Below are 23,857 nucleotides of genomic sequence, written 5' to 3'. Positions count from 1 at the left end.
ATTCTATTTGAGTTTTGTTTCTCTTAGAATTAAAAATGTCGAGCAAAGCGAGAGTAGCTTGCTAGTAAATAAATAAGATTTAAAAAATAGAGGCAGCTCACTGGTAAGTGCTGCTATTTGAGCTATTTTTACAACAAGCCAGCGGGTGACTCATCTGGTGCTTACGGGCTACCTGGTGCCCGTGGGCACCGCGTTGGTGACCCCTAATATATAGGATATATATTGGTCCATAAAGTCCATCTTCTTTCGCTTAGCCGAGGTCGGGTCGCGGGGGCAGCAGCCTAAGCAGGGAAGCCTAAACTTCCCTCTCCTCAGTCACTTCGTCTAGCTCTTCCCGGGGGATCCCGAAGCGTTCCCAGGCCAGCCGGGAGACGTAGTCTTCCCAACGTGTCCTGGGTCTTCCCCGTGGCCTCCTACCGGTCGGACGTGCCCTAAACACCTCCCTAGGGAGGCGTTCGGGTGGCATCCTGACCAGATGCCCGAATCACCTCATCTGGCTCCTCTCGATGTGGAGGAGCAGCGGCTTTACTTTGAGTTCCTCCCGGATGGCAGAGCTTCTCACCCTATCTCTAAGGGAGAGCCCCGCCACCCGGCGGAGGAAACTCATTTCGGCCGCTTGTACCCGTGATCTTGTCCTTTCGGTCATAACCCAAAGCTCATGACCATAGATGAGGATGGGAACGTAGATGGACCGGTAAATTGAGAGCTTTGCCTTCCGGCTCAGCTCTTTCTTTACCACTACGGATCGATACAGTGTCCGCATTACTGAAGACGCTGCACCGATCCGCCTGTCGATCTCACAATCCACTCTTGAACAAGACTCTGAGGTACTTGAACTCCTCCACTTGGAGCAGGATCTCCTCCCCAACCCGGAGATGGCACTCCACCCTTTTCCGGGCAAAAACCATGGACTCGGACTTCGACATTTATTTTTTGAAAAAATTCAGAGGCACACCACCAGCAAAAAACACTGACCTAGTGAGAAAATAAAGTCTGAAAAATGGGTAAGTGGTCCATTTTTCATAGAACTGAAAGCGTACTATAGCTATATTGTGCTGTACCGTTATCATGATATAAAATTATCCATATCGTGATGTCTATTTTTTTCAATATTGCCCAGCACTACCAAAGATTATAAAAATGGGACCCATTACCTCCCTGCTTGGCACTCAGCATCAAGGGGTTGGAATTGGGGGTTAAGTCACCGAAAATGATTCCCGAGCGCGAGCACTGCTGCTGCTCACTACTCCCCTCACCTCCCAGGGGGTGAAAAAGGGGATGGGTCAAGTGCAGAGGAAACATTTCACCACACCTAGTGTGTGTGTGACAATCATTGGTATTTTAACTTAACTTTAACTTAAGTTTGAAAATACTCTTCAGCCACCCGGCTGTTATACTAGATTAGTCCGCATGGGTTATGGGGAGAGGCACTTTCAGGCTGAGGCGTATCTAAACATTTGACACACCAAGCGAAGAGCAGAGAGGAAATATCGCTAGCTGCTGTGCTACGTTGCTAATAGAAGTTAACAACATTAACGGATGAGATTTGTGATAAAGTTGCTAAAAGAAGAGATATAGCTTCTCAAGCGAATTGGTGTCTGTGTAGATCAGGGGTCACCAACGAGGTGACCGCGGGCACCAAGTAGCCCGTAAGGACCAGGTGAGTAGCCCACTGGCCTGTTCTAAAAATAGCTCAAATAGCAGCACTTACCAGCCTCTATTTTTTACATTTTATTCATTTACGAGCAAACTACTCTCGCTTCGCTCAACACTTTTAATTCTAAGAGGGACAAAACTCAAATAGAATTTGAAAATCCAAGAAAATATTTTAAAGACTTAGTCTTTACTTGTAAAAAAAAATCATTTATTTTTTTACTTTGCTTCCTATAACTTTCAGTAAGACAATTTCAGAGAAAAAATACAACCTTAAAACACATATACCTTTTTACCTTTTAAATTCCTTCCTCTTCTTTCCTGACAATTTAAATCAATGTTCAAGTATTTTTTTCATTGTAAAGAATAATAAATACATTTTAATTTAATTCTTCATTTAAGCTTCTGTTTTTTCGACAAAGAATATTTGTGAAATATTTCTTCAAACTTATTATGATTAAAATTCAAAAAAATTATTCTGGCAAATCTAGAAAATCTCTAGAATCAATTTTAAATCTTATTTCAAAGTATTTTGAATTTCTTTAAAAAAAATTTGTTCGGGAAAATCTAAAAGAAATAATGATTTGTCTTTCTTAGAAATATAGGGTGGTCCAATTTGTTATATATTCTAAGAAAGTGCAGATTGGATTTTAACCTATTTAAAACATGTCATCAAAATTCTAAAAATAAACTTAATCAGGAAAAATTACTAATGATGTTCCATAAATTATTTTTTGAATTTTTTCAAAAAGATTTGAATCAGCTAGTTTTTGTCTTCATTTTTTTTGGTTGAATTTTGAATTTTAAAAGGTTGAAATTGAAGATAAACTATGTTTCAAAATTAAATGTTCATTTTTTTTCCTGTTTTCTCCTCTTTTAAACCGTTCAAGTTAGTGTTTTTTTCATCATTTATTCCCTACAAACAACCTTCCGTAAAGGAAAAAAAATGTACGACGGAATGACAGACAGAAATACAATTTTTTTTTTATATATAGATTTATTTATTAAAGGTATATTGAGCTAACTGGCTATTTCTGGCAATTTATTTAAGTGTGTATCAAACTGGTAGCCCTTCACATTAATCAGTACCCAAGAAGTAGCTCTTGCTTTCAAAAAAGTTGGTGACCCCTGGTGTAGATAAGTCTGTAGTCATTGCATTGCATTACTCTGAAGACGAGAAGTTGGCACCGCTGCCGCCACATGTTTTCATAAAGTTTGTTTTGTCGCATTGTTTTGCATCAGAGAAGCCTACATAAATACGCAAGGGGCAGGTTAAGCCCTGTTCTTTGCTCATCAGGTGCAGAGAAATACAAACGACCATAACAAAGGCACATCAAAAGATACCGGTATGGCGGTATTGTCTCAAATAAATCTCTCTTTCTAAAGTCTCAAATATATATTTCTTTCTAAAATATATTTGTATTAACTGTAATACCGGTGCAAAGGAAAGTATGTAACAAGACTAAATTGTTTTTGCTGCTTCTTTTCTCTTCTCCCCAGGTCCTCTCTGACGTGTCCTCATTGCCTTAAGCAGAGCAACACCTTCGACCCTTTTCTATGTATCTCCCTGCCCATCCCTCTGCGACAAACCAGGTAATGCATGTAACATGTACACACATACAGTCAAAAAGCAACATTGATTTCCTATTAACAATTGTGTCAGAAATTATTTTCCGCCAGGAAAGGTGTAGGATTTAGGACATGTTAAAATTACAAACTGTAAAAATTTAACTGTAAACATGTTCAAAACATTACTATGTTATTTTATTTTAATATTTAGGGACCGATGTCCCAAAGGGACAGAGGACCCTATTGAATTTCTAGCGTTTTATTATTATTTTTTATTCTTTATTATTATACCGCTGCCTCTTTGAGCTGTAATTTGACCCCCTTAACATGCTTCAAAACTCACCAAATTGGACACACAATTATCAGGACTGGCAAAAGTTGCAATTTAATCAAAAAACCAAAGCCCAAAACTCAAAATTGCGCTCTAGCGCTCCCTAGGAAGAAAACACAGACACTGCCTCTAACTCCCAGTAGGAATGTCGTAGACACATGAAACAAAAACCTCAATGTAGGTCTCACTTAGACCTATATTTCATACAGTGACAACCCCAAGCAAAAATCAACAGGAAGTTTGCAATTCCCCCTTCAAAACAAAAGTTGTGTAAAAACAGTCACCTTTTTTCAAACATTATCTCCTCTGAGCGCGTTTGTCGTGTCGGCTTCAAATAAGCACAGGAGAGAGACTGAACCCTTCCGATTGAAAGTTGATGAAAGAGTTTTAATTACTGATCCGGTTTGGATTTTATTAGCCCTCAAAGGACTGCTGCTCTGCTGCTGGTGCGCTGGTGCTGTCTCAAGATGGCGGCACCCTGCTCAGACAAAACTGCCTCTAACTCCCATAGGAATGTCAGAGACACATGAAACAAAAAACCTCTATGTAGGTCTCACTTAGACCTACATTTCATACACTGACATCCCCCAGCTAAAATCAACAGGAAGTTTGCATTTCCCCCTTCAATACAAAAGATGGCTATAAATACTCGTTCCCATCCATCGCTGCTATCAGCTTTTATTTCTTTTATTACTGTATTTTTCGGACTATAGAGCAGGGGCGTCACTAGACCTAATACTGTACTGGGGCACACCTGGGGCACAAATAATTCATGTGAGCGTGCAAAGCGCGCAAGCAAAAACATTTTTAGCACTTATTTATCATAAAAAATACATAAATAGTGCTTTAAACTATGAAATCATATCAGATGATGTTGTATGGATCTTTCATTAACCACCTGAAATTAACTAATGCATTTGACCTACTTGTGCACTTTTTTACTCCAGACTTCTAAACTGCTTCTGGTAAAAGCAAAAACAAAGAGCAATGAATCTTTTTTAAATATATATTGCAGTAATCATCTGCAAATTTAACATCTACAAAAGTAAAACAAAAAATAAAGCACCCCTACATCTCTGGATTATTTTATATTATTTAACTTCCATTTATGGCAATGTGGCTAATCCTATTTCAGATACACAAAACAATAAAGCCACAGTAGTAGAATAAATGAACAAATGTTGTGTGTCTGTTCAGGGAATCATTTTCTGAGAAGTAAACTGTAACGTCTCCTTTTCATTTTTGCAAAGTGGTCAATCACTCTGGACAGACATGGAAATATTACAGTAACTGTTATACAGTTGACCAGTGGTTCCCAACTGCTGGGTCGTGACATAAAAGTGGATTGTGTGTCATTTTCAGTGAGTCGCAGTCAGATGTGTGCATACAAAAAAAAAAGGTTAGGGAGAAAAAAATCAAATTGTGGCAACAAAACCAGATTATTTTAGCCTTTTTTCTAGTGACTATTAGTGAGTATTTTAGCAAAAGGCAAACCGACTAACAAGTTGGAGGAGGACTCAGGACAGACATGGAAATATATTTAAAAAAAATCTAAATGGGGCAAAACCCGATATTTTCAGCCATCTTTTTGAAAACAAATACAGAAATGTTACTATTTTTTCTGGAAATAAAACCAGATGCTTTAGCTGTAGCCATTTTTCTGGTGACAAAACAACATTATTTTAGTCAAAGTCACACCGATTAACAAGACAAGTCTGCTGTGCTATTTTTCTGTGAAATAAACTTGAATGATTTAAAAATTGGCTCACGACTTGATGAAATGGAAAAGTGTTTTTCTTCCTGAAGATAAACCATTTGAGAAGCACTCAACTCACACATGCTGACTCCAAATCATCATTGATGCAGAACCAGCAGACAATAACCAACATTATGTTTCATGTTCATTGGAAATTCCCCCGACTGCTCGTACAGCAAATGAATATGTTTGTCTTGATACAAGGAATAACGTTAGCTAACTTAGCATCAACTTAAGACAATGATGTTGCCTAGCTAGCTAGGACTTCACTTACATTTCTCATTCCTCGCTTCTTCTCTGCTGCGAGCGAATAACTTACTTAAATCCATCTAGGAGTTACAGTTTGAGTCAAATCAAAATCCAAATATTGTAATTAACAATCTGTTGTTGGCTAACGTCACCTACCTCACGCAGCGATTCGAATCCCCCCTCTCTCTCTCTCTCTCTCTCTCAACCGAAGTCTCGATCCACAAGTGAATAAATTACCATATTAAGTAGCTATGTGCTCACTGTTTCGTGGACTGAATACAGTAGCAATCAATTACCATACTAAGTAGTATGTGCGCTGTTGTCTATGTTATGTAGACTTAAAACTCTGAAGCGTTTTTTTTTATTGGTGAAATTTTTACTGGGGCACTGCAGATCAACAGTGGGGCACGTGCCCCAGTGAAATATGTCTGGCGACGCCCCTGCTATAGAGCACACCGGGATATAACCCGCACCCACTAAACTTAAGAATAAAAAATATATTTAATTGTGTATTTGTAGTGCTGCAAATGTATACGCTTTGAAATGAGTTATTTACGTACGTTAATTGTTTACAAATGGTGTCTCTAACACAACAGTAAACAGCTGATCAAAGAAAACAGAAGACATTGTCATGGACCCACTAGCTGCGGTAGCTAGCTTTCCAATCAGCTAAACACACTCAATAAGTCCACTGTGACCTTTTGGGGAATTTACTGAAGAATTTGTGAAACTGAAACACTACAAAAACTATGCCATTGTGAGTTAATAATACTAAAACAGACGCTCGTAAACGGTGTTAGCATATTAGCCACTTCAAACGACGTTAGCTTCCTTAATTATGATAGCATGTACAAATATGCATGAAAAAACTCCTACAGATATCACAAATGGGACAAATTATTAAGTAAAAATGTTTCAGTTAAATTTGCTTGAATTAATGAATGAAGAATCCTTTCAAGCAGAAACGATATGGATGGTTTTACTTTCGTTTTAAGGCAAACCCTTAGGTACATTTTCAACTCGTCCAAAAAAATAGCGCCATAGCACAAACAATAACACACCACTTCAGTCCTCAGCTTGGATTTATTGAAAACAACATTAATGAACATGAAAAATAATGGAAATTAGCGGGAAAAAAAAAATAAAAATAAAAAAATTAGTCGCACCGTTTTATAAGTCGCAGGGTTCAAAGTGTAGCTCATCGTTCGTTGTTTTGTGTTGGGTTTCCTTTTCACCTATTTTTGACGTGTCCAAAATAAATATTTCCCCAAAAATGTATGTATGACAGATGATTTGCATAATATTTTGTTATAACTCATCATAATATAGGGCTGCATCTGTAGATTATTTTAGAAATAGAACAATCCATCGATTGATGTGTTCGATTAATCCAGTTATCAAATAAAACACACTTTCTCGCCTCAATGTGTCTTTTGTGGGAAATGGATGGATAGTTTGAATATTCGAGGATTTTTTAAATTGGCGGCAGAAAGAACAAAGCTAAAATTTCTGATAAGGTATGATACATTGAGTGACAATGTATTTAACAGTTTAAGACACACATTTGAAAAGGTATTCATTGGAGTAGTGGTGTGTGGTTTTTGAACAAACTTGTTAAAAATAACATACAAACTGTAGATGCTATGATGCTAGCATGTTTTCACATGAGTTTTAATACAATATTTGTTATGCAAGTCACACACAAAATGGCATTAGCTACTGAAGTAATATGCATGATGCTTTCTGGTAACGTGCTGCATCATTGATGGAGTGACATTGCAAAATGCCAGCTCAGTTTGACAGTGCAATATTTTCACCCATATGTCTGTACTTTTCAGTTTTAAATTATCGCAACACATTTTGAGAGTTTCTCCTGTCTTCTTTGGGCCCTTTGCTTTCTTTCTCTCACCACACTTCACTTTCCCCACAACACACAAACGCCACATCACCAGCAGTGCGACCGACATCACCGTAGGTTCACCGCTCTACTTGAGCAGTCTTGCGTAAACAATGGCCACATGTTTTAAGTTCCAAGCAACACAATACAAATCAAAGGTATTTTTTTTTAAATATATTTAAATCAATCAATATAATTAATACATCGCTGCAGCCTGTCAGGCTTGCCACTGACAGTTTGTATTTTAGTTTTTCCTCTGTGTGTGTTTAGTATTTCCTGTTTTTAGTTCCTGTCAGCGCTCTTATTTTGTCTGTTTCCTGTTTTTTTCCCTGTACGCTGTTTTCCCCTCATCTGCGGTTGATTGGCACTTTGCCACACCTGGTGTCAATCAGCCCACTCCTTTTTGTACCTGCTTTTGTCCTCCAGTCAGTGCTGGATTATTGTCCTGTCGATGTCGCTTTTGTCGCTCCTGTCGTGTCGTGCCGTGTCTTGTATTTGCAGCGTGGCGGTAAGCTATATCCGTTAGATATTTGTAGCTTACTGTTTTTTGTTCCCTGCTTCCAGTTTGTTTTGTACTACACGTTACGACTTCTGTTTTCCTGCTCGCTACCCGCTAGCTTCCATGTTAGACCCTTTTTGTTTTTATTAACTTCCATGTTAAACTCCTTTTGTTTTCTAGCTCCCATGCTAGCTCCCTTAGTTTGTTATCCGCCTCGTGCGCGCTTTGTGTTAGTACCCTTTTGTTTGTACTAGTTCTATTATTTTTATTAAATCCTGTTTTCTCACTCCATGCCTGCCTCCATCTATTGGGGATCGTCACAAACTAACTCTGACAGCAGCCCTTGCAGTTTTTGCTGACTTTTGTATAATTATTTAAGGTTAAAAGAACTAAAAATGTTAACGTATTAGGGAAATGTTTCATCAAGCTGAGTTTTTAAGGACATGCATACATTAGGAATAAATGTGACTATTAAGTCTCTCACCCAAAAAGGGTTAGTTGGGAAAAGTTGAACTAAACTAGAAGCTGCATGTTAACAATGAATACAACGTTGAATAGAAAGATAAAGCGTGTAATGGGATGAGGAAAACAATCAGAAAGGCCTGCCAATTGAAGTAGTTGTGTTGTTTAATCGTTTTGCATAATTGTAAACACAGTTTTAATTGAAAATGGATAAAATGTAGAATGTTAAGGCCATTAGTTTGCATGACGACATTTGGAGTCTGCTAAACAGAGTGGAGCTTTTGAAAACTCCTATAATCATGTGAGTGCTAAAAATAGTCTGGTAGCGCTGAATTCACATTTGTGTGTTTACTTCCATAACATAGTGTACATTTATTATGCTACAATAGTGTTTTCAGACTTTTTGCATGCCCTTGTTTGAAAAGGTATCCTTTCGGTAACGTTGGCATTCTTTTTTTAAAACGGACTAGGTTGTCGTTTCGTAAGACCGTCTCATTAATACAGTGAAATTCTTGCTGATTCCCAGCATTCTCTTGTGCAGGTGGTCCCTTTCATTTCACAAAACACTGTGAGCGTCCATCAAAACACACAAACTTGTGTCATTGCGCATTACTGCCACGGCATTATCTCGGCAGAAGGTATGCTCGGTGTCAAGTCCCGAGAGATCAAGCATGAGCGGGCTGGCAGCAGGACGTCGATGCCTGTGTGCTGCAGATAATAATGCCAATAGCTGCATGGGCGTTTAATAACATATACACAGTGTTTAAAGCAGACATTCATACACAGTAAACAGAGCTAGTGCTGGACCATATTCTATTGTTGGACTACGTTAGTCCTCAAGAGGTGATAGTGGTTGATTTGTTCATATTTCAGTAGGTTTGGGCGATATGGCCTTTTATTAATAACTCATTATTTTTAGGCAAAGTCATCTCCATATTTTGCCTTAGCCTTGAATTAACACTTGATGCATACAATCACAGCAGTATGATGATTCTATGTGTCTACATTAAAATACTACATTAATATATGCTTATTTTTAACTTTGATGCAGAGAGGGAAATCACAACTAAGTCAATTGACCAAAACTGTATTTATTAAACAGTTATTAAGCAGTGGCACAAACATTCATGTCATTTCCAAAACAGAAAGTGCAAGATTGTCAGAGACATTTTAAAAAAAGCTATTAGTGCACTTTTGTGGATGATGTCACTAAGATGACACATCAAAACAACACTAAATCAAAGTGCATTTTTGGTACAGAACGCCACTACAATAGTTTAAAAACAGAGTGCACTTTTGTGCATGATGTCACACAATATATTTCAATAAGTGACTAATAAAAATGAGCTGCATAATAGGAAATCAAATAGTGTATGTCCTTCGCTATGTGGTAGGTTAATGCGGACATTATCTCCTTCTTTTGTTGACTATTTTTTTCATACGGTGTTGATCTGGAAATGGTTGCTTCTGCATTTTGTTGGTCTGGCTCCTGCCGGAGATGTTGACATCCAGAGTTTGAAGCACTTTTCATTCTCTAGCGAGTGACTTTTAAAGTCAATCATTCAATCAATGTTTATTTATATAGCCGTAAATCACAAGTGTCTCAAAGGGTTGCACAAGCCACAACGACATCCTCGGTTCAAAGCCCACATAAAGGCAAGGAAAAACTCACAACCCAGTGGGATGTCAACGTGAATGACTATGAGAAACCGTGGAGAGTACCGCAGATGTGGGTGACGCCCCCGCCCCCCTCTAAGTCATGCTACAAATAAGCAGTCATGCTACTTTTTGTAGCAACACTTTTGCTGCCTACTTGACATAATACGGTTGTCTGTTAAACTTTTTCCGCTGGAAGCCAAACCACCGCCAGACGATGGACCCCGTGCTGTTTTTCTTGGGAATTAATTCTTCCTTCATATGTTACCAGATTCGCACCTTCTTTCTCTCGTAGTACCACTCGCACCGCACCGTTAGCACCACAGCTAATGTTGCCCATGCCACTACCTCTCTGACGTATGTAAGAAAGTGCGCTTGTTTTATGTCTCTGTGAGAAGAAGAGAGTAGAAAGAGATCACGATATAGTAATTTTCTTTATCGCACAGATACAAACTTGCGATATATCGAATATATCGATATATCGCCCTGCCCTATATTTCAAAATAATGTTTCCCACCCATTGCTTTGCTAGTTGAATTATTCATAAAGGTGGGAAAACAGGCAAAAAATATAAGGCATGTAAAAGTCTTGCTCCACGTGCTCAGGGTTCGTACAGGAGCTTAAAACCTTTGAAAATAGTTTTCAACGTTTGAAAAATGATTGAATTTTGGGTGAACTGCTTGTAAATGCTTGGAAATGTTCATCATATTTCTCAGCAGTCTGACTCAATGGGCTAATTATAAAAAGTAAAACAAATAAAATAAGTTTCCTAAATATAAATTATATATATGAATGAGGTAGATTCCTTCGACTCGGTCAATTGAAAAGTAGCTCGGCTGCAGAAAAAGTGTGGGCTTGCCTGGTATAAACCAACACAATTGGTTTCTTTTTCTATTTCCTATCACTATTTTTCATAGCACTTTTATCTCAATCATCTCTGACATGATGAAAACTGCTCCTCAGACAACATACAAACTGCTAACACAATACACAGTAGGAAGGAGATTCATACGGCCCCATTTGTCACGGTTTACCTGACACATAAAGCATAACAAATTTGTGGGGAGAGGAGGTGGGGTGCACTATCCCCACCACATACTTCATAGTGAAATTGTTTTGATGCCAAATGGTAAATGGTACAGAGCAGCAACATACAAAGTCAACAGGTATACATTTCCCTTTGTCCCACTGGCAATCAAAACACTTAACAAGAGAAAAGTACCGTAATAACCGGATGCAATAATAAAGAGTGCAATATTGTGATAGCGCAATACGGAAGGTGTGCAATACAGGGGGAGTGTAATGTGTGATCTTATAACTAACTGATATACCTGCGCACTGTTTACTGTCCTCACTGTATTGTCGGATGAACTATATGTACGTAAAACGCTGTGTCTTGATGTCCAAGACAAATTTCACCTTGGAGACAATAAAGCTACTTATTATTATTATTATTATTAATTTTGAGCCGCCAGATGACAGTGGAGTGTTGAATATCTTTAAATGTGTTTTGTGGCAATTCCAACTTTGACCACAGTGTGAGTTGCTACGTAGAGGGGCACTTTCCATCATTTTCAGTAGACTGCATTGCACAATGATTAACCCCCCACCTTCCTCTCACAGGAGATCCACCCACTGTGCTGTGCTGGCAAAAGTAATGCACATATTACAGTAGAAACATTAAATTGTATCTTTTGCTTTATTGCAGGGGTCGCAATAAAGCAGCACACAGAAAAATTAAAGCATGCGGGGGCCGTTTTGATATTTGTCATTTTTTCAAACCATAACAAAATATAAGAATTTTGTTTTTTGTTTTTTACCTTGAGGGCTCCATAAAGGCTCTAAGTCATTAAAATGTTAAAAACAAGTCAAATTATTACTATCTTTTTTTATTTAACGCTTACAGTAAATCTCTAGAGTATATCAACTTCAGGTTGATATAAAGTTAAAACAAAAAAAATAAAAATGTTATGCCTTTTCTGTCAAAGACAACTTTGTTTTTGTTTTGAGCCGAGGATGTCGTTTTGGCTTGTCCAGCCCTTTGAGACACTAAGCTAAATAAATAAACATTGATTGATTGATTTTATAATAAAACGGAGATATGCAGTATTTCCCCCACTGCCCAAAGCATTCAGAAAGCAATATTTGATGTGAAGCAGAGCCTTGAAAAGATCAATAATGCAGGACACCACTTATTTTAATTTATTATTATTTTTTAGGTATTTCAGTGAAAAGATAAATAAGTGAAGTGAATTATATTTATGTAGCGCTTTTCTCAAGTGACTCAAAGCGATTTACACAGTGAAACCCAATATCTAAGTTACATTTAAACCAGTGTGGGTGGCACTGGGAGCAGGTGGGTAACGTGTCTTGCCCAAGGACACAACGGCAGTGAATAGGATGGCGGAAGCGGGAATCGAACCTGCAACCCTCAAGTTGCTGGCACGGCCACTCTACCAACCGAGCTATGCCATTAAATATATGTGGGATCCAAAAGGTGCTCCACTCATAAAGTGATACATTTTTATTATATATATATATATTTTTTTTTTAAACTTTCAACACTTCAGATATATCTGTCGATTTTACGTTTCTACTATAATTTTGCTTTTTTTATGTCAAAGAAATCGTTGATGTATTTGTATGGCAAACACACAATATATGCCATATTTTCCACAGAAAACATTTTAAAGTAAAATATTTGAAAGAATTTGAGCTTTGAATAGGTGAATAATTCAATATATCATTGTTATGTTCTTTTTTGAGCAACGGCAAAAAAAGAAAAAGAAAAATAGACAAAAGAGAAAAAAAAAACTGCCTGCATGGCAGCGTTGTGTCAACACTGCAACTTTTTTTCGTTAGATTTCACCTCATTCCACTTTTTTTAATGTTTTTTTATTTTTTTATTTTTGCAACAGCATTTCCAGAATGTGTGGCGGGCCGGTAAACAATTAGCTGCGGGCCGCACTTTGGACACCCCTGCTTTATTGTCTGCGATCTGACTCCCGTCGCCTTTTTGTGGACATGCTCTCTCTCTCTCTGTCTTCCTCTCTTTTTTTGTAAATGTTTATGTTTTTCATATTTAAATGTACTGTCCTGTAAATGTCTCAGAACAAAGAGGATTTTTCGACAGTGTAGTACACAAACAAACAGATTAGATTATCCATAGTTGCGAAATTGGATTTTACACAACAGTCCCCAACCCCTGCCCCCAAAAAATGTTGGATATTAAAATGTGCGTCAGTGCGTGTCGTCCTTATTTTACATGCTGGTTTGCGTGCAGCTTTTCAGCTAAATGAAATACATTTGCCAAATTGATTCATGTACCCTACAGTCTGTCCATCCCGTCCTTCTCTGCCACTTATCCTGTGAAGGGTCGCGGCTCCTGGTCCATCCATCCATTCATTTTCTACCATTTGTCCCTTAAATCCAATTATTTTATCTTTTTACCTGGAGTTCTACAGTATGTGCACAGCAACACTGATAATATGTGTATGCATGCATCTGTTTGCAGGCCCATGTGTGTAACGTTGGTGTTCAGCACCAAGGGTCAAAGGTATCTGCGGGTTGGCCTTGCTGTGCCTCTTTTTGGTTCCTTGTCCACCTTAAGGGCCATGGTGGCTGAGGAGGGTGGCATCACTCCAGAGCAGGTACATACTCACAGTTGTGTTCCTCTACTGCAGGGGTCACCAACGCGGTGCCCACAGGCACCAGGTAGCCCGTAATGACCAGATGAGTAGCCCGCTGGCCTGTTCTAAAAATAGCTCAAATGGCAGCACTTACCAGTGAGCTGCCTCTATTTTTTCTTTACATTTTATTTATTTACTAGCAAGCTGGTCACGCTTTGCTCGGCATTTTTAATTCTAAGAGAGACAAAACTCAAATAGAATTTGATAATCCAAGTAAATATTTTAAAGACTTGGTCTTCACTTGTTTAAATAAATTCATTATTTTTTTTACTTTGCTTCTTATAACTTTCAGAAAGACAATTTATGAGAAAAAATACAACCTTAAAAATGATTTTTAGGATTTTTAAACACATATACCTTTTTACCTTTTAAAGTCTTTCCTCTTCTTTCCTGACAATTTAAATCAATGTTCAAGTTTTTTTTTTTTATTGTAAAGAATAATAAATACATCTTAATTTAATTCTTCATTTTAGCTTCTGTTTTTTCGACAAAGAATACTTGTGAAATACTTGTTCAAACTTATTATGATTAAAATTCCCAAAAATTATTCTGGCAAATCTAAAAAATCTGTAGAATCAAATTTAAATCTTATTTCAAAGTCTTTTGAATTTATTTTTTAACATTTTTGTCCTGGAAAATCTAGAAGAAATAATGATTTGTCTTTGTTCGAAATATAGCTTGGTCCAATTTGTTATATATTATAACAAAGTGCGAATTGGATTTTAACCTATTTCAAAACATGTCATCAAAATTCTAAAAATAATCCTAATCAGGAAAAAATACTAATAATGTTCCATACATTCTTTTTTTAATTTTTTCAAAAAGATTCGAATTAGCTAGATTTTGTCTTCATTTTTTCCGGTTGAATTTTGAATTTTAAAGAGTCAAAATTGAAGATAAACTATGTTTCAAATTTTAATTTTCATTTTTTTAGTGATTTATCCTCTTTTTAACCGTTCAATTAAGTGTTTTTTCCATCATTTATTCTCTACAAAAAAACCTTCCGTAAAAGGAAAAAAAATGTACGACGGAATAGAAATTCCCATTTTTTTATATATATAGATTTATTTATTAAAGGTAAATTGAGCAAATTGGCTATTTCTGGCAATTTATTTAAGTGTGTATCAAACTGGTAGCCCTTCGCATTAATCAGTACCCAAGAAGTAGCCCTTGGTTTCAAAAAGGTTGGTGACCCCTTCTCTACTGTATTTAGCCTGGAAATAATGCAAGGCCCCCAACTTTAAAGGCAGGCATTATGTAGCCAGCTAACCTTAGATAGAAGCTCGCACGCTATGTTGATTGCACACTGGTCAGGTGAAAAAAGGAGAAAATCATCTTTGTCGTTGCCATGATGACACTAGATCACCTTGATTAGTTGTGGACCATCCAGGACAGCTCTTATGTTGTGTTACTGCTAGCGTCAATCCTCAAATTACTCTCAAGCAGTGGTTCTCAAAACGTTTTTTTTTCAGTAAGTACCACCCCAGAAAATACTTGACCATAATATCCAACATTAAAATACAGTAGCACAGTAGCGCTAAGTAATCACTAAAAAACAGGCTTTACAATAAAGTATTTTTAATAGTTTTGGCCACTGTGGCATTACACACAGTTTGAACAGTAACACTGTGTTTGAATTTAGGAAAATAAAACACTGTACTTTAATCAAGTGATTATTTGGCATCTGCCCTGACCAGATTTTGAAAATCACTGCTGTATAGGGTGGTGTGCAGTGTTCAAACTATTACTTGTTAGTCACTAAGGATTTGTATTAGCCATTGGGGCTTTATAAATAAATATAAGAGGAACAGCATTTTTTTTTAAAAATGGTGCCTATCATTCGCATTGACATCCCACTGGGTTGTGAGTTTTTCCTTGCCCTTATGTGGGATCTGAACCGAGGATGTCATTGTGGTTTATGCAGCCCTTTGAGACACTTGTGATTTAGGGCTATATAAATAAACATTGATTGATTGATTTAGACAAGAACACATATATTTTTCTTTTTTTATGCAATCTAATTCGTAAATAAACATAAGCAAAAATCAGCTAACAATAGAGGTATTGGGAGTCACTCCATTCCACCTATAAAGCGCTCTAAAACCTCCATCAAAGTTGTTTTATACACGTTGTAAGTATATTAGTAAAGAGCACATTCATAATAACATGTAATATTTTTATATTTTACTCATTTTAGGCATATGGGGGTGTATTAATTTCACAGACGTACCACAGCGTTCACTTTTCCCTTTAACAACAACAACCCGACTACTCATGGCAGACTTGGTCAGAGACATCAGAGACTACTTTGAGACAAATGATGATCCAGGACCGTATATTTTTTAATATAAGGAGGATGAGCTACATGTTTTAAAAGCTGTGTGCTAATCATTTCCAGCTTTAGTGAAACAGTAAGAATCATGTAACAGTATTGCTAACTTCTGAACAAGATGTACAAACAATGAACATAGTAAAACAATCACTTACTGTACAATGTCTGCTCTCACTGGGATGCCGACTGATAGGATGTTCGTATCTTCCCTTTTAGATGAAGAATTAATCATAATCCACTCGGATGTTATAAGTTGAATTTCAAAGTTCACCAACTTCTCTGCTTATCGCCGCAACTTTCTCCTATCCTGGTGAGAGGCATGGTTTGTAATCGGAAATTACCTTTCATCAACTCAGAGGCGATGCAGCAGCTCACCGGGTCATTATATCAATAGAGCAGCATATGCCAGTTAGCGCTCTGTGATCATGGCGCCACCAAAAATAGTTTGTCTGCATTAGCTCTTGCAATAACAATATCGCTAATGCTTGGTTAATATTTAGGTCACTAGATCAAAATGGAGTATTGTTGGTGTTTTTTGGATGTTTTTTAGAGGGGTTTATAGGCGCAAAAGAGTCCTCACATGAGCTGCGTTGTCAGCCATCTCGTTTTTGCCGTAAATAAAGACTAAAAATTAGAGATTTTCGTTAATTACTTTTTTGCCGATATCTGATATTCCGATATTGTCCAACTCTTAATTACCGATATCAGCCGATACCCATATAAACAGTCGTGGAATTAACACATTATTATGCCTAATTTTGTTGTGATTAAACATTAAACAATGTAACAAAGTTTTCCAAAATAAATCAACTCAAGTTATGGCACTGCCATATTTATTATTGAAGTCACAAAGTGCATTATTGTATTTAACGTGCCTCAAAACAGCAGCTTGGAATTCAGGACTTGCTCTCCCTGAGATAATCCTGATGCCCACTACAACTTTGGCAAATACTATACTTTGACTTTCACAAAGTGCATTATTTTGAATGTTTTTTAAACATGCCTCAAAACGACAGCTACAAAAACAATGAAGGCGCACAGCTTCATTATACTTTAAAGTATACTAGAGTAATAAAGTAAACAATAACTTAGTCCTCCTTTGGTGCAAGACTGCCTGGCATACTGTATAACAGGGAAATTATGAACTGGGCACAATCTGAACAGCCGATATGTGCATCTACATCAACTACATCATTTGCCTAAAAAGCTGGACAGGACAAAAAAAAAAAAAAAAAATTTAAACTGATACCGATAATTTCCGATATTACATTTTAAAGTTTAAATTGGTCGACATCTCTACTTAGAATGCATAAAAAAATAAAAAAGTGTTCTTGTCTTGCATAAAGATTTTAAATGATGGGCAACTGTTTTTTTTTATTTATTTAAAAACTGCAGTTCCCCTTTAAAAGGAGTCATAACATGATTTGTATGTACATTAAAAAAAAAATCCTTGTGGTCAGTCTCTTTCTGCCCCTTTGTTTGTGTCTGAGTCAAGTACGGTTCTCACCAAAGACACGTAAATATCATACATAGGACTTATATTACAAATGGCAACAGTGGCAGATTTTAGCATCCTACTGTACGAGTCAAAATGAGAGGAAAAGCAAAGAGCCCTGACAATCCATTAAGTGGTGCGGCTTTGTAGCTTACTAAAGTTGACCTAAAACATTTTGACAGATTTTTGAGCATTGTGTGAAATTTTGTATATTCTCAATGAAACATAAACGTTTTGGGGTTGCATGCTTACATGTGCCTGTACTTGCTTGCGTCATTTATTGAACAGGTATCTCTTATGTGTGACTGCAATCCACTGGTTACACTTACACCATGGAGCAAAGAATTGCTCTGAGGTGGGTAAGCACAACCAGAATTAGTACGTACATTAGACGCACCGGGTTATAAGGCGTACTGTCGATTTTTGAGAAAGTGACAGGATTTTAGGTGCGCCTTATAGTCCGAAAAATATCAGCAATATCCTCATTATTATAATATTAATGTAACAATTCAATAATAGTACCCATGCCTTGGAGGCATGGCGGAGATATTTCTAAAACAAACTTGCCTTCCTTCATACTTCTTCCAAATGAGCCAGTTTGTGACATTTTTCCAATTGGTGATGTCAGCGGATATTTTCATATATGGTAGACATTTACTCGGAGAGCTTTGCATGAGTTTGCCATTGTAGTTTGACGCTGTAGTCCAGTGGTTCTCAACCCTTTTTCAGTGATGTACCTCCTGTGAAAATGTTTTTAATTCAAGTACCCCCTAATCAGAGCGAAGCATTTTGGGTTGAAAAAGAGAGATAAAGAAGTAAAATACAGCACTATGTCATCAGTTTCTGATTTATTAAATTGTATAACAGAGCAAAATATTGCTAATTTGTAGTGGTCTTTCTTGAACCATTTGGAAAAAAAGATATAAAAATAACTAAAAACTTCTTGAAAAATTAACAAGTGATTCAATTATAAATAAAGATGTCCACACATAGAAGTAATCATCAACTTAAAGTGCCTTCTTTGGGGATTGTAATAGAGATCCATCTGGATTCATCAACTTCATTCTAAACATTTCTTCACAAAAAAAGAAATCTTTAACATCAATATTTATGAAACATGTCCACAAAAAAATCTAGCTGTCAACACTGAATATTGCACTGTTGCATTTCTTTTCACAGTTTATGAACTATTAGTATCATTCAATAAATATATTTATAAAGGATTTTTGAATTGTTGCTATTTTTAGAATCAAAAAAAAAAATCTCACATCCTTCCTGGCATACCTTCAAGTACTCCCAGAGGTATTTGAGAACCACCGCTGTAGTCAATAAGCTCTGCCTTTTTTTGTGTGTGTCCTCTTGTTGTGGTGCAGACTGGCTCATACATGCACATGCATCCTTGGCTGTTGTCATTTCTAGTACAAATAAACATAGAGTTCAAACTTACAGTATATCTCTCAGTAGACTCCATATGGAAGCACTAAAAACTACAACGTGGCTAACGGGTAGAATATGCAGTCGAAGTGGAGGCACATACGTAAGACCGCTCATAAAAAGGCGCATCCTGTAGAGATGGTCAAAAAGCGACTTGAGGGTCGACATTTTGACTCAAAATAATCACAATTACATGTTATGTAGACCACAAGGAAGTGTTTGAAATGAAGAAGAAAATTTTAATATGACGCCTTTAAAAGTAGGTGAGTCAGGATTTGCTACTCATCTTGAAATAAAGCCTACAACTCTGTCACTTCAGTCAGACACTAAAGCAGGGGTCAGGAACCTTTTTGGCGGAGAGAAAGCCAAATATTTTAAAATGTATTTCCGTGAGAACACTGAATACAACTAAATGCGTGCATTTTTAAGTAAGAACAACATTTTTGAGTATAATAAGTCGCCTATTCTTTTTAATAACATTGTTTTTCTGAAGGTAACCAATAATAAATAAAATACTTCTTAATGCGACTTCTTCAACTGGTGGGGTAGAACAGTGTTTCTCAAATGGGGGTACGCGTACCCCTGGGGGTACTTGAAGGTATGCCAAGGGGTACGTGAGATGTTTTTCAAATATTTTAAAAATAGCAACAATTAAAAAATCCTTTATAAATATATTTATTGAATAATACTTCAACAAAATATGAATGCAAGTTCATAAACTGTGAAAAAAAATACAACAATGCAATATTCAGTGTTGACAGCTAGATTATTTGTGGACATGTTCCATAAATATTGATGTTAAAGATTTATCTTTTTGTGAAGAAATGTTTAGAATTAAGTTGATGAATCCAGATGGATCTCTATTACAATCCCCAAAGAGGGCACTTTAAGTTGATGATTACTTCTATGTGTAGAAATCTGTATTTATAATTGAATCACTTATTTATTTTTCAACAAGTTTTTTGTTATTTTTATATATATTTTTTTCCAAATAGTTCAAGAAAGACTATTACAAATGAGCAATATTTTGCACTGTTTTACAATTTAATACATCCGGAACTGATGACATAGTGCTGTATTTTACTTCTTTATCTCTTTTTTTCAAACAAAAATGCTTTGCTCTGATTAGGGGGTACTTGAATTAAAAAAATGTTCACATGGGGTACATCACTGAAAAAAGGTTGAGAACCACTGGGGTAGAAAACAGATGGACAGATTAAAATGCATTAGAATGTTTTATATTTTCAAAGTTGTTTTTAACACGTACCATGAATTGATTTACGTGGACCCCGACTTAAACATGTTGAAAAACTTTTTTGGGTGTTACCCATTAGTGGTCAATTGTACAGAATATGTACTGTACTCTGCAATCTACTAATGAAAGTTTCAATCAATCAATCTATCTATCAATCAAAACTGTGATCACCAGCCAAATTATTAATTACTTATTGTGTTAGGCCAGTGTTTTTCAACCTTTTTTTAGCCAAGCTACATTTTTTGCGTTGAAAAAATGCGGAGGCACACTGCCAGCAGAAATTATTCAAAAACGAAACTCTGTTGACAGTAAAAAGTCGTTGTTGGGTATGACTTTCAACCATATTCAAGCATGCATCAATATAGCTCTTGTCTCAAATTAGGTGTACTGTCCCCACCTGTCACATCACGCACTGACTTATTTGGACTTTTTTGCTGTTTTCCTGTGTGTAGTCTTTAACTTCTTGTCTTGCGCTCCTATTTTGGTGGCTTTTTCTCTTATTTTGGTATTTTCCTGTAGCAGTTTCATGTCTTCCTTTGAGCGATAATTCCCGCATATATTTTGTTTTAGAAATCAAGACTATTTCAGTTGTTTTTATCCGTCTTTGTGGGGCCATTGTTTATTGTCATGTCATGTTCGGATGTACATCGTCTTTGCTCCACAGTAAGTCTTTGCTGTCGTCCAGCATTCTCTTTTTGATTACTTTGTAGCCAGTTCATTTATAGTTTTGTTCTGCATAGCCTTCCCTAAACTTCAATGACTTTTCCAAGGGGCAGGCATCCATCCATTTTCTACCGCTTATTCCCTTTCGGGGTCGCAGGGGGCGCTGGCGCCTATCTCAGCTACAATCGGGCGGAAGGCAAGGTACACCCTGGACAAGTCGCCACCTCATCGCAGGGCCAACACAGATAGACAGACAACATTCACACTCACATTCACACACTAGGGCCAATTTAGTGTTGCCAATCAACCTATCCCCAGGTGCATGTCTTTGGAAGGGGCAGGCACCTTTTGTTTATTTTTGGTTTAATCATCAGACACCTTTATACCTGCACACTGCCTCCGGCTGTTTCCCACATCTACAAAGCAATTAGCTACCGGCTGCCACCTACTGATATGGAAGAGTATTACGCGGTTACTCTGCCGAGCTCTAGACAGCACCGACACTCAACAACAACACATCTTTGCAGACTATAACTACTGGTTTGCAAAAAATATTTTTAACCTAAATAGGTGAAATTAGTTCATCTCCCACTGCCCACTGGTTGAAAAACACTGTGTTAGGCAATCTCAGCTAAGATTTATCCGAGAGCCAGATGCAGTCATCAGAGAGCCATAGATTCCCTACACCTGCACTAAAGTGTGAGCTGGAAAATTGATACAATGTGTTGTTCATTTTGCACTGTGATGTATGAAACTGAATTTAAAATGTTGAAATGGGATCTTTTATTTTGTTCAGCTGTTGAATTAGTGCTTTTTGTTGTTGCTTGGTTTATTAAACATTGCAATAAAACGGAAGTTAAATGAAAACAATCCTTTTTAATCATGTTTGTGATCTGATGTCATTCACACAGCATATCAACAACAAAGAGATCATTAATAATGATCCTTTTGGCCTTCATTCATGAGCGTCGGTGTGTGTGTTGGAGACTCTTCCCATTATTTTGTTCTTTGTGCATCGGCGTTTATTCTGCCAGCATATAAAGCATCCGTGTGAATTGTTCAGAGAAAGTTTTTCCCTGCCGTTCAGCCCTGCTACAGTTGACATTTGTTTTACACTTTAGTTCGGTTTTGATAGTGCAAATTAGTGTCTCAATAAATACAAACTAAGCTAAATTCTGATTGTGGCTCTCTATGCAGGTCATCCTGGCCGAATTGTATTCCACAGGGTTTCAGCGTTCCTTCTCGGACGACGACGACCTGACAGCGATCGCCGAGAGCGACGTCATCTACGCCTTCCAAGCTTCGCCTCACTTTGCTCGTGGAGGCTCTCTGCCACGCTCAGGTATCCATGGTAACAGGACGTGCTTCTCATCATCAAGCCTGCCCCGATTTTTGCTCATTCCTCGTGTCAAATGTTCTTCTGTTCATTCGGATCGACTTTAATTCCTCAACGGGCGTATTCAGATTCATGAGAGTTCCCGCTTAATTAAGGAGGTGGTGTGTGTCTGCGAGACTGTTTTGCATAATCTTGCTGTGTGCTTCTTTATGCATGACAGCGCCATTACGTGGATGTATGAAAGTCACATGCTGCATCTCCATTTGTTTTATTCTTACTGGCGCAAGTGAATGAGATTCCATGTGTGGAATATATATTGCATTTATTTATATTGCCGATCTATCCATCCATTTTTTCTACCGCTTGTCCCTTTTGGAGTCGCGGGGGGTGTTGGAGCCTATCTAAGCTGCATTCGGGCGGAATGCGGCGTAAACCCTGGACAAGAATATTTATTGAAAACTAAGAAAAATATTTAAAATACAGTGGGGCCAAAAAGTATTTAGTCAGCCACCGATTGTGCAAGTTCTCCCACTTAAAATGATGACAGAGGTCAGTAATTTTCATCATAGGTACACTTCAACTGTGAGAGACAGAATGTGAAAAAAAATCCAGGAATTCACATTGTAGGAATTTTTAAGATTTTTTTGTAAATTATGGTGGAAAATAAGTATTTGGTCAACCATTCAAAGCTCTCACTGATGGAAGGAGGTTTTGGCTCAAAATCTCACGATACATGGCCCCATTCATTCTTTCCTTAACACGGATCAATCGTCCTGTCCCCTTAGCAGAAAAACAGCCCCAAAGCATGATGTTTCCACCACCATGCTTCACAGTAGGTATGGTGTTCTTGGGATGCAACTCAGTATTCTTCTTCCTCCAAACACGACGAGTTGAGTTTATACCAAAAAGTTATATTTTGGTCTATTTTGCTGTATCATCCATGTTTCCATGTTGGTATAAACTCAACTCGTCGTGTTTGGAGGAAGAAGAATACTGAGTTGCATCCCAAGAACACCATACCTACTGTGAAGCATGGGGGTGGAAACATCATGCTTTCGGGCTGTTTTTCTGCTAAGGGGACAGGACAACTGATCCGTGTTAAGGAAAGAATGAATGAGGCCGTGTATCGTGAGATTTTGAGCCATCAGTGAGAGCTTTGAATGGTTGACCAAATACTTCTTTTCCACCATAATTAAGAAAATTAATTATTTAAAATTCCTACAATGTGAATTCCTGGATTTTTTTTTCACATTCTGTTTCTCACAGTTGAAGTGTACCTATGATGAAAATGACAGACCTCTGTCATCATTTCAAGTGGGGGAACTTGCACAATCGGTGGCTGACTAAATACTTTTTTGCCACACTGTATATGAAATTGAATGTAAAAATATATAAGAAGTACAGTATAAGAATACTCCAGAAGTAATTCATAGTAAAAACAATTTTAACAGAGATTGGTTCAAATATGCAATATATATTTTTCTAAAAAAATATGCATAAACGGCATCGCCTCTTCCTGCAAAAAAAGGAAGTAATATATTATTTTATGCTATATACCTGGAAATGGATATAGTAACTCAA

The 23,857-nt window shown here is 37.2% G+C and overlaps 1 protein-coding gene across 2 annotated transcripts in view; it reads left to right on the top strand.

Moving 5' to 3' along the window:
* The window catches only part of usp43a (ubiquitin specific peptidase 43a), a 302,210-nt gene that overhangs the window by 145,939 nt on the left and 132,414 nt on the right, over window positions 1-23,857 (top strand). Inside the window, exons 4-6 of one of the 2 annotated variants that reach the window (XM_061911002.1) lie at window positions 3,154-3,246; window positions 13,587-13,722; window positions 22,138-22,291. In XM_061911002.1, coding sequence (XP_061766986.1) covers window positions 3,154-3,246; window positions 13,587-13,722; window positions 22,138-22,291 — 383 coding nt within the window. The remainder of the gene's footprint in view (window positions 1-3,153; window positions 3,247-13,586; window positions 13,723-22,137; window positions 22,292-23,857) is intronic. The other variant, XM_061911012.1, reaches the window with a different exon arrangement.

The sequence above is a fragment of the Nerophis ophidion genome, linkage group LG01, assembly GCF_033978795.1.
Source record: "Nerophis ophidion isolate RoL-2023_Sa linkage group LG01, RoL_Noph_v1.0, whole genome shotgun sequence".
NCBI classification, from domain to species: Eukaryota; Metazoa; Chordata; class Actinopteri; order Syngnathiformes; family Syngnathidae; genus Nerophis; species Nerophis ophidion.
The sequence above is the reverse complement of the archived record's forward strand: the minus strand, read 5'-3'. Positions and strand labels throughout refer to the sequence as shown.